This window comes from Raphanus sativus, chromosome 3 (genome assembly GCF_000801105.2).
Source record: "Raphanus sativus cultivar WK10039 chromosome 3, ASM80110v3, whole genome shotgun sequence".
Lineage (NCBI taxonomy): Eukaryota > Viridiplantae > Streptophyta > Magnoliopsida > Brassicales > Brassicaceae > Raphanus > Raphanus sativus.
The window spans coordinates 4,926,674-4,942,770 of NC_079513.1; the positions used below are offsets into that span (position 1 = coordinate 4,926,674).

The 16,097-nt window shown below is 29.9% G+C and overlaps 1 protein-coding gene and 3 non-coding genes across 6 annotated transcripts; all 4 read right to left on the reverse strand.

Moving 5' to 3' along the window:
* Nucleotides 1-4,134: 4,134 nt before the first annotated feature.
* LOC108844420 (uncharacterized) lies at nucleotides 4,135-5,791 on the reverse strand. 3 transcript variants are annotated; one of them, XM_018617680.2, is made up of 3 exons: nucleotides 5,709-5,791; nucleotides 4,999-5,070; nucleotides 4,135-4,919 (listed from the first exon to the last, which is right to left on the reverse strand). In XM_018617680.2, exons 1-3 carry the CDS (start codon nucleotides 5,709-5,711, stop codon nucleotides 4,356-4,358), a joined length of 639 nt encoding a protein of 212 aa, XP_018473182.1. In that variant the 5' UTR covers nucleotides 5,712-5,791; the 3' UTR covers nucleotides 4,135-4,355. The 3 variants fall into 3 exon arrangements, with proteins under 3 accessions (XP_018473182.1, XP_018473183.1, XP_018473184.1); XM_018617681.2 differs by having other exon boundaries at nucleotides 5,589-5,728; XM_018617682.2 differs by lacking the exon at nucleotides 5,709-5,791 and adding an exon at nucleotides 5,559-5,698.
* Nucleotides 5,792-6,863: 1,072 nt separating this feature from the next.
* Nucleotides 6,864-6,935, reverse strand: TRNAK-UUU (transfer RNA lysine (anticodon UUU)). The gene has a single exon. It is a non-coding gene; the product is annotated as a tRNA-Lys (tRNA).
* A 343-nt stretch (nucleotides 6,936-7,278) lies between these two features.
* TRNAK-UUU (transfer RNA lysine (anticodon UUU)) lies at nucleotides 7,279-7,350 on the reverse strand. The gene has a single exon. It is a non-coding gene; the product is annotated as a tRNA-Lys (tRNA).
* A 343-nt stretch (nucleotides 7,351-7,693) lies between these two features.
* TRNAK-UUU (transfer RNA lysine (anticodon UUU)) lies at nucleotides 7,694-7,765 on the reverse strand. The gene has a single exon. It is a non-coding gene; the product is annotated as a tRNA-Lys (tRNA).
* Nucleotides 7,766-16,097: the final 8,332 nt, after the last annotated feature.

A 16,097-nucleotide genomic window follows, 5' to 3' on the forward strand; every position in this document is an offset into this window, starting at 1 on the left:
TTACCGGTCCTCAAACATATGTTTAACCAACAGATGATTGTATATCCAAACAAAAGAAATGTATAAAAAACTACAAGAATTATATAATTTACATGAGTACATCTCTAAACTGTTATATATATTTTTTTGTAAACGTCTAAACTGTTATATTGTTAACACCATAATATCATTTTGATAACTAAAAAGTGTATTAGATTTAAAATGCATAAACATCTGATAAGAAGCTGTTTATTAAACTATCAAAAAGAATATAACACACAAATATAAAATAAAAACAAGATAGATTATAGATTAAACGTTGAAATGTAATGTTATACAATTAAGAACATGTAAAAATATATCAAGTCATAGAAGTTGACAAATTTTAAATTTAACATACTTTTTAGTTATCAAAATAATGTTGATGATGTTAATAACATAAGATATACTTACTTCGATTCAAATTAGATTTTTAAGTTTTTTAACAAAGATTAAAAATAATTAATATGTAAGTTTTGCTTTTGTTTAACAATTGTAGTTCTATAACTTTTATTGTTTTTCTTAATTTAATTAGGAACAACAGAAATAATTTAATATAAATATACATATTGTAACTAAAAATGATATTTATTTTGTAACAACTTTTTTTACCACACAATGAAATTTAATTTGAATGAAAGGAATAGTAATTTATGGATATTGTCATTTAAATCATATAGTTGTATAGTTTTAATATTGAGTTGTCCAGATAAATAGTCATCTAGTGGTATGGTCATCTAGAAGATAATCATTTTCCCGTTTATTAGATATAAAATAATAAATAAACTACATTTAGTTTTCTTCAAAATTAAGAATTTAACAGATAAATATAACATTCCTGCACTTGGTAAAAATCACAATTTATATGGCTTGCTCTCTTCATTCTCATCGACAGTCACATAACCAGTGGACGGTTTCTTGTTTCCCTTCACATTCGAAGACGGAACTTAATCCTATTAAATGTAAAGATAAACTTTGTTGTCGATAACGTGACTTAACATTCTGTTACAATCAATGGTTTATACTCGTGCTACACGCAAGCCTCCTTTTATAATTTACTTTATTTTGTAATATTTTTTTAAAGGAAAATATAATTTTTTTATTTTTTTATTTTTATTAATATAATTAAACTATTATTTGCTTTTTCTTATTTATATTTTTTTTAAAAATTCGTTCTTTTTGAACAAACTATGTAGCTATTTATTTTTTTGTACTTTAAAAATAATACTACAGTTACTAAAGTATTTATATTTTCTTATAAAATACATAATTTAATATTATATAGATTTCTCAATACATATACACTAATATACTATGCTATACACTACTATGAATATTTTATTTTAAATTATATGTATTTTCTATTTGAATAATATAAATGATTTATCTATCTGAAAACTATTGTTACTTGTATTTCGAAACTGAAAACTATTTTTACTTGTATTTCGAAACTATGTACATTGTATATGTGATATACATTGCACAAATGTTCTTGATTTTTTAATTATTTTTAAAATAAATGGGATATCTTAAATTAATATTTAAATTTAATCATCATTAATAATTTATGTTTTTTAACTAATATTAAATATCCTTTGTTAGATAGTTTTATAATGAAAATAAATATAAGACGTTTTAACTAACGTTAAGTAATATTTAATATATTTAATAATAATATAAATAATTGCAGGTAATAAATTTATTCTTTTTTGCCAACCTACTTGATCTAAATAACTATGTTTTATAAGTCTTGTGTTAATGTATAACCCTTACAATATATTTGATATAAAAGGTAACTATAAATTTGTGGTAGGATAAATAATGTTTTGATTTGTCATTTACATGAAGAAATTTAATACCTTTTCAAAACTATTACACAATCTAATAATTATGTATTTTTCACTGTCAATCCAAATTTAATACCTTTTCTAACAGTTTTTTATTTATAGAAATTTGTAAAAAATTACTGTTTATCACCATCTTCAGATAATCTACTTTTATAAAAATAGATGAATATTATCTATTGCCCATATCATTTTATGATAGTGTTCATGCGAAAATAATATTCCTTAAATTTTGTTAGAATATATGATACATGTGGTAAAAGACTTTTATTTTATCTTTGGCCATAAGAAGATTTGTAATTTAGTTAAATCACTGATACTGTGTATAGATCTCTAATTCAAAAAAATATATTAGTTTTCCGGAAAATCTCCCACTATTATTTTTAATTAAATCTTCTGTTAATTTCCAGAAATTTACCATCTAAATTAATTTAATTTGTTTTCAATGATTTATTTTTATTAATTTATTTTATTTACTATTAATTTTCCTGTTATACGAAACAAAACCTTTTCTGAAAATTTTTACATTTCAAAGGAAATAAATTAAAATAACAATTTGAAATATTTGATTGATAATTTAACAATTGTATTTTGAACATTCTTAAAATTAAATTATAACCTTACATTATATTTTAACCTAATGATAGATAATTGGTTCTAATTGACTCCATATTTGTAGAGAACAATATCAATTAACAACTTATATGTCGTTTTTTCTTGAAAATATCCATATAAAATGAAGTATGTTCATTAGTTATTTTGAACAATTGTCATTTTTTGATTGGTTGCTTTAAATCCTATGTAGGCACTATCAATGATTTATAATCTCAATTTTATATAGTATAGTACTTTATATAATATCGAATTTCATGTTTTATACATTGTAGTTGTTTTAGATTTTTTGTTTTTGTTAGTTTAACTATTTTTACATTCATTTATCATTTTAATTTGGGATAAATGTACTTTGGAATTATTCTACCTACAAAAACAATTTTTTTTATCAATATTACTTTTTTCTTTTTGATTTTCCATTTTACTATAATAGTTAGCATTTTGAAATAAGTTGTCAAATGTTAATATTTATTTTGTTACTTTAATATTTAATTAATAGTAATTTTGTCTTATTTTATTGTAAATGATTTAGAGTTTTGTGTTTATTAAGTTAACCTTTAAAATTTTATTTTGGTATAAAATGTATTTTAGACTTATATACCTAAGAACATATTATTTTGTTAATATTACTGTTTTCTATTTATTTTCCATTTTAATTTAATACTTAGCATTTTCAAGTAAGTTAATAAATATATTAATAATAATTCAATTTAACTATAAATATAAATTTTATTTATAGTTATAAGTTATACGTTATAAATATCTGTTAGAAAATTTCTAACAAGATCCTACCAAAATTTTAAATCTTATATATAAAATAATGTATTAATTAATATAATATTATTATAAAATTTTATAACCGTAGTCTATATTATAATAAAATAGAAATGCTATGAAATAAATATAACAAAAGTAACCTATTTTATCTTTAAAAATTACTTTCATTTGAATAAATAAACAAATATCACTCAATGTTAAAACGCGTTAAAATTTATAAATAATTTAATAAAAATACAAAAAACTATCAACGTATATTTTGTAAATCACAACAATATATTTTCTGAAAATATATATTAATATTTTTTATTTATTTTGAAACTCCCAATAATATATTATCTAAAAATAATTATACACAAAATATAAATTATATACCTAAGTTAGGAAACTTTGAAATTTTAAATTCACTAAAAATATTAATAACAAATCAATTTTAACAATAAAAGTTTTGCTTATTTACAATGATAACAAAATTTGTTAAAATTATGAAAAAATTACCAAAATTTCTATTAAATATTTAGACTAATGCATTGTTTTAGTAACAAAGAATTTCTAAAATTTATTAAAAATTAGGACCGAACTACTTAAAAATAATAATGTATTCACTTATAAAATCATGCAATATATTAAAATGATAAATTCCAAAGTATTTTTTAAATACTATAAGAAAACAAAAATTATTCTAAACAGATGTCATTTCTATAGTATAACTAAAGAAATTTTATAAATGTATTTTATACAAACTGTAGAAATTAAATATATATATATATATGTTTTGTACATGATTTCTCTATTTGGTTACTTGAGATTAAGAATTTATTGTACTGAACTCACTCGAAAATATATTAGTATGTGATAAGAATTAATAACAAAGTTTAATATATATAACAATTCATTATATATTAATAACGTTGAATAAAAAAATTGAAACAATAAAATTACAAAGTTGTGCAATATATAATACCAAATATATATCACATATTTAAAACATTTAGTTATATATTTATAAAATGAGCGGGTGTTCTAGTGCTTGTTTATTTCAGTAGCTGTAGACTAGATACAAACCAACTCTTCTCCTTGAGGAACAAACGAACTAGTGAAAGACTAAAACCGAACCCAACACCGAGTGCACTGAGCAATACAATCTCCTTTACAATCCACATTGTACCCCAACACTTTGGGATTCCGAAGCAACAGACTTCGCAGCGACTTACCCGTAATCCCCCATTGACTTTCCAAGATCCCAATGTTGGGTTTCATCTCTTCTTCTAGGCTGCAACCGAGTACTTCCGGGAACTTCTTCAGCACTTTGTGAAGATCTTCGTCAGACAAACCGAGACTTCTAAGGAACTCGACTACATGATTCAAAGTTTCCACCTTTGGATTCTCTTTCACTCGTTCTTCTGTCCAGTACGGCGAGTGGATATGACCAAACGCTTTTCCTAGTATCTTGTCTTGCTCCTCTACGCTGAAATCAAAACAAGACAAAGCTTCTTTGCATTCTTCCCATGTCTTTGGCTCATCACCAGAGGTTTCCACTTGTGTTGTTGAACAAACCACTATCCACTTGTTTCGTGACACACGAGATGATATTACTCCTCCAACCACACCATGGTAAGACAAGTTCGGTCTCAATGGTAAAACATTACTGTATGTTACAAAATCACCCTGTGAAACAAAAGCAATGCATTTATGTCAAATGGGTTTTAAGTAAAGGCCACGAGAGATATATATGTACATAACGTACTGCAGAGTGTCGAAAACATTTGACAGAACCCACTGTAGCCAACGGTGAAGCTAAATAGCTTCCTAACATTTCCTGTTTCAGTAAACCAAAGAGCATACAGAAGAACTCAGTAATTCAACGCACAACAATGTTGGTATCAACTGGTATAACAAGACAATCAAATAATCAAGCTCTAGAATAATGAAATTTCATTTATGATTATAAGAGTACAATGCAAGCTAGTAGTAACCGAAGAAGTGAAAGTCGTCAACCACAAATGGGCTTTGAAAAAACCATTATACAATCTAAGTGGAATCATACTTTACACATCAACCAAAGCTCCCACATCAAAAGGACAAAACACGAAACAGAGAGAACTGATGAACAAAATCATTCTTTTCAGTTTCATAGAATCTAACACAAGATCAATTCTATTCAACAATGGATTGTATTTAAAACCAATTCAGAAAGCATTTTCTAAATAAACAAAAATCCCAAATTTGGCAAACCCTAAACCCATAACTAATTTGGATAAAGGAACTAAACACTCGAAAGATTGCAGAATCGAGAAGATCAATGACCCAAGTAAGAGGATTTTCATGATCGGAGACCTGGGCTGCGAAGATACTCTTTAACTTGGTCGCTAGCTAATCAGAAACACTGAGTCAGATATGAAACCGTTGGTATTGAGAAGGTTAGGTGTATAGGGGAGAGAAGAAGGAAGAACCAACCATTGTTGTTGAGAGAAAAGAAAGGTCGCTTTCTGAAATGAGCGTCTTTACGCTGTATCCAACAGTCAATTGACACCCGGAACATATGCATAGTACTACTGTATAGTGTTTTCGAAACAGCTTTAGACCAGCTGGTTCAACCGATTGAATTGTGATCCCCACCCCAATCCGGTTATGTTTTTAACTTATACCAACACGCAGTGACTTTTTTTCTTCTCTTTTCTTTTTAACACCCAAATATATCAATACTATTAAGGGAAATGCATACAGATTTTGATTAACATTTTAATTTTATGAAAATATAATAATGAGAAATAATTTTAGCGAAATTGTATGATTTTTCTATATATTGTGTGAGAATATTTTATGAAAAAGAATTCGTTTTTCACATAAATTTTGGTTTGTACTTCTATTTCAATAATAATGACACATAAGAGTTATTCGCAACTTTATATATAGAGATGGAGAAAAAGTCATATACAAAAATTCAAACAGAATTGTAACCTACAAAATACGAATAAGAGTAAAATTTAAAGAATTTGAAAGTTGAATCGAGCCAATTAATTAAGTCGATGTAGAGTCTCAAAAATTATTTTGTGCACTTGTTATCATTTATATATTGTGGTTTGCATGGTTTATTAATTTTTAAAAAATATCTCCAATCTAATTATATATATTTCTCTATACTTTATCATAAAATAAATGCATTCTATTATAGAGGTGAATTTCTCCAATGTATTGATTCTATTATACAATTTTTATATTTTAAGGAAAAATGTAATGAATGATATTTGCATCTCTATATTTTCAAAATAAAATAGCACATCTCAATATTTAATTCTAATAATAAAAGAATTCTATTACATAATCATATGTTGGAGAAATTTTACTTTTATAATATAGTTTTTCTATTTTAGCAGAAAATATAGAAATGAATATATAAGTGAATTGAAAATATTCTTAGTTGTTTAACCAGTAGAAAACATCATGGATCAACAATTTTATCATGCAATTAGAGATAGCTAAACTATTAATATTTGATGCAGTTTGATACTGATTTGTTTCTTTTTTTCTTTTTTTGACAGCAAAACTACAGTTTTTTAACATCAGTAAAAAGTCATCTGTACAATGATCATGTTATAAAAGAATTATATACGCCGTCTGTGGGGATCGAACCCACGGCCACGGGATTAAAAGTCACGCGCTCTACCACTGAGCTAAGACGGCTAATATACTGATTTGTTTCTTGTAACCACAAAATATATGTTTATAATAAGATCATGTTTCTCAATGATGTGAATAACTGTTTATGAAAATAAATTGTACAACATGTTTAATAGACATGAAAAAGACACTATCATTGAAAATATTCTTAGTTGTTTAACCAGTAGAAAACATCACGGATCAACATTTATATCATGCAATTAGAGATAGCTAAAACTATTAATATTTGATGCAGTTTGATACTGATTTGTTTCTTTTTTTTCTTTTTTTTTGACAGCAAAACTACGGTTTTTAACATCAGTAAAAATTCATCTGTACAATGATCATGTAATAAAAGAATTATATACGCCGTCTGTGGGGATCGAACCCACGGCCACGGGATTAAAAGTCACGCGCTCTACCACTGAGCTAAGACGGCTAATATACTGATTTGTTTCTTATAACCACAAAAATATATGTTTATAATAAGACCATGTTTCTCAATGATGTGAATAACTGTTTATGAAAATAAATTGTACAACATGTTTAATAGACATGAAAAAGACACAATCATTGAAAATATTCTTAGTTGTTTAACCAGTAGAAAACATCATGGATCAACATTTATATCATGCAATTAGAGATAGCTAAACTATTAATATTTGATGCAGTTTGATACTGATTTGTTTCTTTTTTTCTTTTTTTTTTGACAGCAAAACTACAGTTTTTAACATTAGTAAAAAGTCATATGTACAATGATCATGTTATAAAAGAATTATATACGCTGTCTGTGGGGATCAAACCCACGGCCACGGGATTAAAAGTCACGCGCTCTACCACTGAGCTAAGACGGCTAATATACCTATTTGTTTCTTATAACCACAAAAATATATGTTTATAATAAGACCATGTTTCTCAATGATGTGAATAACTGTTTATGAAAATAAATTGTACAACATGTTTAATAGACATGAAAAAGACACAATCATTAATAAGTTTTTGTAATTTCATTTATGTTATAGGATATTCAATATTAGATATAGTCTATTCTTTTTCTTTTAAAGAAAATGATTATTCATTTTTCTTTTAAAGAAAATGATTATTCATTTTTCTTACTTTAGATCTGTAATTATAGTAACAAAATTTTCCAGAAAATAAATATGCATATTGCCCTAAATTATAATTTTATATATAGAACAAATTAATTACATAATTATACATATATAAGATTTCTAATAAAAGAAAACAGTACTAAATATTTATCTTTACATTAAATAAGAGAAAACACATTCCTATTTGTTCTTTTTTTAACTTCCTCCTCAATTTTCAGTAACAATAAATAACTTTTTTATAAACTAATTCATTTTTAAATAATTTTCTTAATTCACTATTTTTTATGATAATTTTCCGCTATAACAATTTAACTAAAAAGAATTATAAAAACATAGTAAAAACAAAAAAAAATGTAATAAGATGATGCATAAAACTTGATTTTGTACCAAACGCATATAAAAACAGTTATGGAATAATATAATAATATATTTTAGTGACCAAGCACTAAAAATTATATTCCTATGATCAAACACATCTAAAAACAAAACATGACATCTTAGTTTTTTGTAATTATTCATTGAAAAATGTTATAACAGTAAAACGTTACTAAAAAATATAATACAAAAATAGTAGTAACAAAAAAATTGAATTTATATTAACCTAATGAAAAGAGACATCTATTGATATTAAAATAATAAAAATAAATAAATAAATTAAAATAATAAAAATAAATAAATATAAATTTAAAATATCACTTGAATCTAAGTGTTTTGGCTTTTTCTAAAAATTATCACTTGTTTCTTTTTAATTTTATTCTTTTTGTGTTTTGTTGTCAGAACTTGACTAGACAGAAAAAAAAAATTCAAGTGTTAAGTTACACATATAATAAATCTACCAAACATAATATAAAGTATATTTACTTTATAGTTTGTTTATTAATCTTTAAACATTGATAAGAATATTGAATTTCTCCTTTTTACTTTTATCTCAAATAAATAAGTTTCATCCATAATTAAATGCACATCTTTAGAAATATCTTCCAATTCTTTTTCATATGGTTTAGTTTTGAACTGTCAACATTAATTATTAAATAAATTGTATGATAACACAAATAATATGTACATATTATTATATTTTTAGTATATAAAGATTACTTACCTCAATAGTTTCTCCAATTATTTCAGGATTATCTTATCAAATATAACAAAAATTGAAAAAACATTTCAATCAAATATTATTATTTCAATTTTGAAACTAAATAAATTGATTTATTTTAAAATTTAATAATAGATCAATATATATTAATATATATTGATATATTTATTCCCTTGTAGCTATATATTAGTTTCTAACTTGTAGATTAATATAAATATAGATAAACATATATCAATATTATAAAATTTCTCTTTTTTTTAATGTTGGTTAATTATGTTTATACAAACTATTAGAAACAATACATAAATATAGCTACAACTAACAATTCTACATAATTTATGAGGATATATGTCTGATTACACTATCAAAAGTTTTTCTATAAGATCCACATCAAACGGTATTATTTGCATAATGCTGAAAATCTCCTATAATATTTTCTCCAATAAACTAATAATCCACATTCATTAAAACTGGAAATCCATATCATATTGTGTAAAAACATTAATCTTAGTCACACATAGACTAACGGGATTTCTATAGAAAGTTAGTTAATTAATTAGTTAATTATAGGAAAATAAGAAGATTATATGTAGAACTCTCTTTTGTCTAGAATTCTAAAAAAAATATTAAGATTTATTATTAAACAGTTTGTGGTATTTTTATGATTTTATCATTTGTTTTAAAAATTATTAAAATACATTTTTCTTTTATAATTCTCTTTGTTCATGATTTTTTTAATAAAAGGAAATTTGCAATTTCTTGAAAAAATTATTTTCATATTGCTTTTACAATTTTTATTTTGGATTTAAAAAAAAGTAAAATTACTATGAATTTACTATTTGTATGGAAATTGTTTTATTTACAATATTTTTTCTCATTAAAGGAAATTACTAATAAATAATTATTTATATGAATTTTTTTATTTATTTTTTTTTTGAATTATACAGAGGTATCCTGGCCCCACATAAGTGGTCCAGACTAGTCATGTGTTGCCACATGTCGGTCCTCTGTCCCTGGTGATGCCGAAATGTTAATTCCCCAGTGGCCGGGATTCGAACCCAGGTGGCGGAACTCACAGCTGTGAACCCTTTACCAACTGAGCTAAAAGCCCCGGTTGAATTTTTTTATTTAACATATGTCATAATCTTAAATATAAAATTGTCGTGTGTTACAATCATGTTAATTAGCAACTTTAAAGAACCAAACTTTATATAATAAGAAAAAATTGTCGTGTGTCACAATCATGTTAATTAGCAACTTTGAAGAACCAAACTTTATATAATAAGACTAGATATAAGTTTTTGCGTTGCAACGGAATTTGTTTGATGTTTTGATTTAATAAAAACATAAAATAAAATAAAAAATTATTATAGTTTAATGGTTTTTCTGTATATGTTGTGTGAAATTTATTTTATATTTAAAAATAGTTTTCACATTTTCACGTATAAGTTCAAGTAATTGTTTGTATAGTATAATCATAATGCATAGATGAATTTTTATCAATTTTGTAGTTAGGACTAGAAAAAACTCTATACCTATAAATTAAAATGAAACCAATCCGAAGTAAGAATTAAAATGAAATAAAAAATTGAAAGTTAAACATCGTCAATCAAGTCAATGACAACATTATAAAATTTCTTATATGCATATTTAATATTTTATTAAATAAGCTTTTCAATTTTTCTTTTTTCTAGGATTTAAAAAAGGAAAATATTTTATTTTATAAATCTCCTTTTTATTTACAATTAATAAAATAAAAATTACTACTAAATACTCTTTTACATTTTTGTTTTGGATTTTAGAAAATGAATATTACTGTCATATAATATTTTACAATTACATTCTCTTTAGAATTTCAGAAAATAAATAAATTGCTATGAAATAATTATTTCTAGTTTACTAATAAAAATATTTAAAATTACTATTTCTACAATTTGTATCAATGCTATTTTACACTTACTTGTTAATTAAATAATTTTTAATATCATGTTCATCATAAATTCTCTCTTAAATATATTATCAAAATCTTTTAAAAAAATCTCTTTTGGTTAGGACTTTAAAAAAATAGGGAAATTTGGGAAAAGAGAACAAAACGCTCTCTAGAAAAAGCGATGAAATAGGCGATCTAGGGTTCTCGAAAACTTTATGGGTTCGCGATGGTGGGATCCCGGAATCGGGATACTGCAAGGGTGTGGTTTGGATTCTGCGAGGGGGAAATGGGGCGGTGCTTTGATTGGGAGAATCAAACCGACTCTCATCGGGTTGGATTTACAATTGTCGAGGAAGATTGAAGGAGGATTTTGTTTCCTTATTCAAGTGCGGAGTCGGATCGCCATCTTCGTTATCTTTAAGACAAGATTGACGAATCTTAAAGGTGTGGATGTGGTGTTGCTGGGATTGATTTGGTTACTCTCCATCACGAGGATTTTGGTACAGAAACAAGGTAGTAATATTGGGTTCGATTTGATTAGATCGATACAATTATTTGCTTGCCGATTTGGGAGTTATGGGGATTATTTCGTGGGAAAGAAGAAGGAAACTACGGTGTACTATATAAAGGAAAAGGGGATGGGATATCTCAATATCAGTATCACATTTTACTCGCCTATTCTGTTTTCTGGTCTCAAAGGTTATAATTCTCTCTCGTTAACTATGACGCAGAGTCAACTTGTGGGATCCTCGGGGGAGAAAAGAAATGGTGAAGGAATGCGCAAAAGGTTGAAAATTACGGTGGCTCATTTCGATAACACGGCGTTGGTCAAGTCATGCTCGAAGGTCTTACTTGGTCGGTGTATGAATCCGGTGAAGCAACAGATGCCGGCGCTGCTTACCAATATGCCAAAAATTTGGAATATGGTGGGACACGTGACGGGGAAGGACTTGGGTATGGGCATGTTTCAATTCGATTTTGATAAGGAGGAGGATATTGAGGGAGTTTTGAAGCTTCAGCCCTATCATTTTGACTACTGGATGATAGCCATAGCTAAGTGGCAGCCAAAAAGATCTCCGACTTTCCCCTCGGAGATTACATTTTGGGTTCGGATCCTGGGTGTATCGAAAGAGTTCAGAACGGCTGAGACGTTTGCAAGTATTGGTGACGCTATAGGCAGGACTATCGAGGTGGATGTGGAGCAGATGCGGGTGATGGTGGTGGTGGACGCGTTCACTGAGCTTTGTTTCGAAACATCAATAGAGTTCAAAGGTGGAGAATACTATGAGGGTGAGGAGGTGGCTATCTCATTGAGATATGAGAAATTGTTTGGGTACTGTACCCTTTGTGGTAGTCTGTGTCATGAGGAGGCCAAATGCGTTCTAGCTAAGGGCCAAACTAAAAAGCGCTTGGAGGAGAAAAAAGAGAACCAGTATGGGAATGGTGGATGGCATGAAGGTGGAGCACATGATGATCGTGCTAGGAGTTACAAAGGAGTAGTACTCAATGAGAATGGCAATCGACAGAACCGTGAGAGGGAAGGAAGGGAGTACTATGGTAAAGGCAAGGGGAAAATGTACGAGGAGTCAGAATCTAGATGGGTGAGAGTTCCAGATAGATCAAACAAGAAGCATCATGCGCCGGGGGACCTTAATAGTGGAGTGAAAGGCTTACCTCGCCAATCACTATCTCGTGAGGGAGCACAATCAGGTGGCTATGCACACCCTCCAGTTACTGGCAACACTCAGCAGGAGCAGAGACACCCAGTGGAGGAACTGCGTGAGGAAGGGGAGATTATGGACACTAAGGATGATCAAGCGGTGCTGCCTTCACTGGAGTTTCAGAAGCAATTGGCTGAGACACAGGCGCAGGGACCACTGGTGGTTTCAAATCGGGTGGACATGGAGGATGGATTACAACAGTTGCAAGGCCTAAGGGAAGAGCAGACTAGGGGAGGAGATGATGAAGCGATGGAGTGGGAAGTGATTAAGGCTTCTTGTCGGGCAGAGGGTTTTGATGTGGACAATGCGGATGATCTTCCGGAGCTCACTGCGGAAGAAGAGGCGGCTCTGAACCAAGAGATGGAGGAAATTGTAGCTCCTCAGGAGATTTTGGAGGAGAGTGATAAGGCAGACAGGAAGGAGCAGGCTGGTGAAGAAGACATAAAAAAACAAACGACTAAGAAACGTTTGTTCAAGGCGCCTCCGAGTGGTGCGGCGAGCAACAAGCTGCGAGTGGCCAATGCGATCACCTCTCCTCGCAGGAAAACTCAGGCCAAGACAGGAATCCGCAATGGAGAAGGCAGAAGCAATCAGGAAGGAAAGGGCTCGTCAAACCCAGCTTCCAGTCATCCATTACCTTAGTTTATGGATAAAGACACCGAGAAGAAGCTTAACCCATTGCAGCAGGAGGGTTCTCTGTGTGGGGTTTTTATTTCTCTTGTTTTATTTTTAATAAGCTCTACGAGCGTAGTTCTTTTAGCTGAGAATGTGATCTTGGCTCTGTTGTTTTTTTGTTGTTCCCCTCTTGGGTATATGGGCAATCGAGTTGTCTGGGATGAATCATGGAATAAAACTGATTTTTTTTTGTTACTGGATAGAGTGGTGGTTGGGAAAGGTGATACCATTATATCTTTCTTTTGTGGTTGAGCTTTTGAGGAAGCAGGGAAGTAGGGAATGGCCTCAGAGATGCACTTTTTACAGTTTCATATGGTGCCTTTGTTTTATGGGAACTGAGGTGGTCTTGTCTAGCAGGGAATCGTGGTGGATACTTTATATACAAGATTGGGTTATTATGGGTTTGCTTAGGTTTTGTTGTTTGATTTTATATCTCAGTAGGTGGCCTTTAGTTGTGCTTAGGTGTGGACGGGATTTGGCTTCTTCTTGCCATTATTGGGGTTGTTTAGAGGTATACTGGAATGCTCAGATAGTTATAGGAGGTAGAGTTGATTCATTCAATCCCTTGACTGTTTATAGGATGGGATTTATGTTGATGAAAGGTTCCGTTTTAGTAGGCGTTTGGTTAATGGTGCTATCGGGAGGCTTGAGGTTCGGTGGAGGTGTTTATAAGTCTCAGGTTTGGCGCTGGCAAGTTTTGTGGCAGGCAAGAGAATGGGGATTGACAAGTTATGGAATCGTTTTTCATCAGGCGTGTGAAGACTGGTGTTCTTTGGGAGACAATGACAAGTTGGAGTTTTGTATTTTGTGGGAGTTTGGAGATTGTGCAGGGATCCATAGTGATAGAATCTATGAATATCTAATCTGGTTCCTATGGAAGAAGGGGTCAGTTTTATATGAGGTTGAGTTATCTACGGAAATGAGTGTTTTATTTTCGAGACAAATATATCTCTTTAATTCTTTGTTTTGGTATGAATTGGAGTTCTCTGTAAAAGGCAAGCCGATGCAGGATAAATTGGTCTCTCGGAATTTTGATGTGGACATAATTTTGGAAAGGGACTGTACAGGGATGTATGGATGTAATGGGTCTCCTCATACCCAAGGACTGTATAGCAAGATTATCTTTTTTTAATGAAAGTAATAAGTTGGAATTGTCGGGGGATGGGAAGTAAATGGACAATTAGTTATCTTAGAGAAATATGGCACCAATACAAGCCAGATTTTCTGTTCTTATCAGAGACAAAGCAAGATTTTTCTTTTGTCCAAGGGTTTCAAGCGCATTTTGGGTACGATAACTTAGTGACGGTGGATCCAAATGGGTCAAGTGGAGGACTAGCATTATACTATAATAATGAATATCAAGTTCGAGTTTTATACTCCAGCCCTAGGATGATTGATATAGAGGCGGAGACAATGGGGAAGAAAATTTTCATGACGTTTGTGTACGGAGAACCAGTACAGAAATTGAGAGACCAAGTTTGGGAAAGACTAACCAGATATGGAATTTCAAGGGGTGACCCATGGTTCATTATTGGTGATCTAAATGAAATTACCGGAAACCATGAAAAGGAGGGAGGACCATTACGAGGTGCAGAAACCTTTGTATCATTCAATAATATGATTCGGAATAGTGGACTCTTGGAATTCCCGGCAAGGGGCAATAAATTGTCCTGGCAAGGACGTAGGAAAGTAAATGGTAAAGCAACGATGATTCGATGTCGTTTGGATCGCGCACTGGCAAACGAAGAATGGCATTCAATGTTCCCAAGGTCTCATACAGAATATTTAAAATTAGTGGGGTCAGATCATAGACCGATCGTCGCTTTTTTAGAAGATAAAGTGATTAAACGCAGAGGACAATTTCGTTTTGATAAAAGGTGGATAGGACAGGACGGTGTCCTAGATTCTATAGCCAGAGGATGGACAAAAGAGATAAGAAATTCAGTGGGGACTGGAGGTGATGTTGTGTCCAAGATTACCAATTGTAGACATGAACTATCAGTTTGGCGCAAGAACAATCCTCCGTATGGAAAAGATAAAATAGCTGAACTACAAAAAGCATTGGAGGAAGTGCAAACGGATGATAATAGATCCCAAGAGGATATTTTGGAAGTGTCTCGAAAGCTTCAAGAGGCTTATAAGGATGAAGAGGAATATTGGCAACAGAAAAATCGAAATACATGGAATACGGCAGGGGATCGGAGTACGAAATTTTTCCATGCCTTAACAAAACAACGGAGGACCCGAAATCGAATAGTGGGATTATATGATAAAAACGGAAACTGGGTAGTCGAGGATACTGGAATTGAGAAGGTTGCGGTGGATTATTTTGACGAAATTTTTAGTACTACATCACCTAATGATTTTGAGGCGTTTCTAGATGAAATTAAGCCGACCATCTCTCAGCAAACAAATCAAAGGCTTCTGAGGCTGGCCACGGAAGAGGAAGTGCGACAAGCATTGTTTATGATGCACCCGGAGAAGGCACCGGGACCAGATGGAATGACATCACTTTTTTTCCAACATTCTTGGCACATCATTAAAAAGGATATTCTGGACTTAGTCAATAATTTCTTGACTACGGGAAAGTTGGATGGGCGTTTAAATGTAACAAACATTTGTTTGATTCCCAAGACGGACAGACCAACAAGG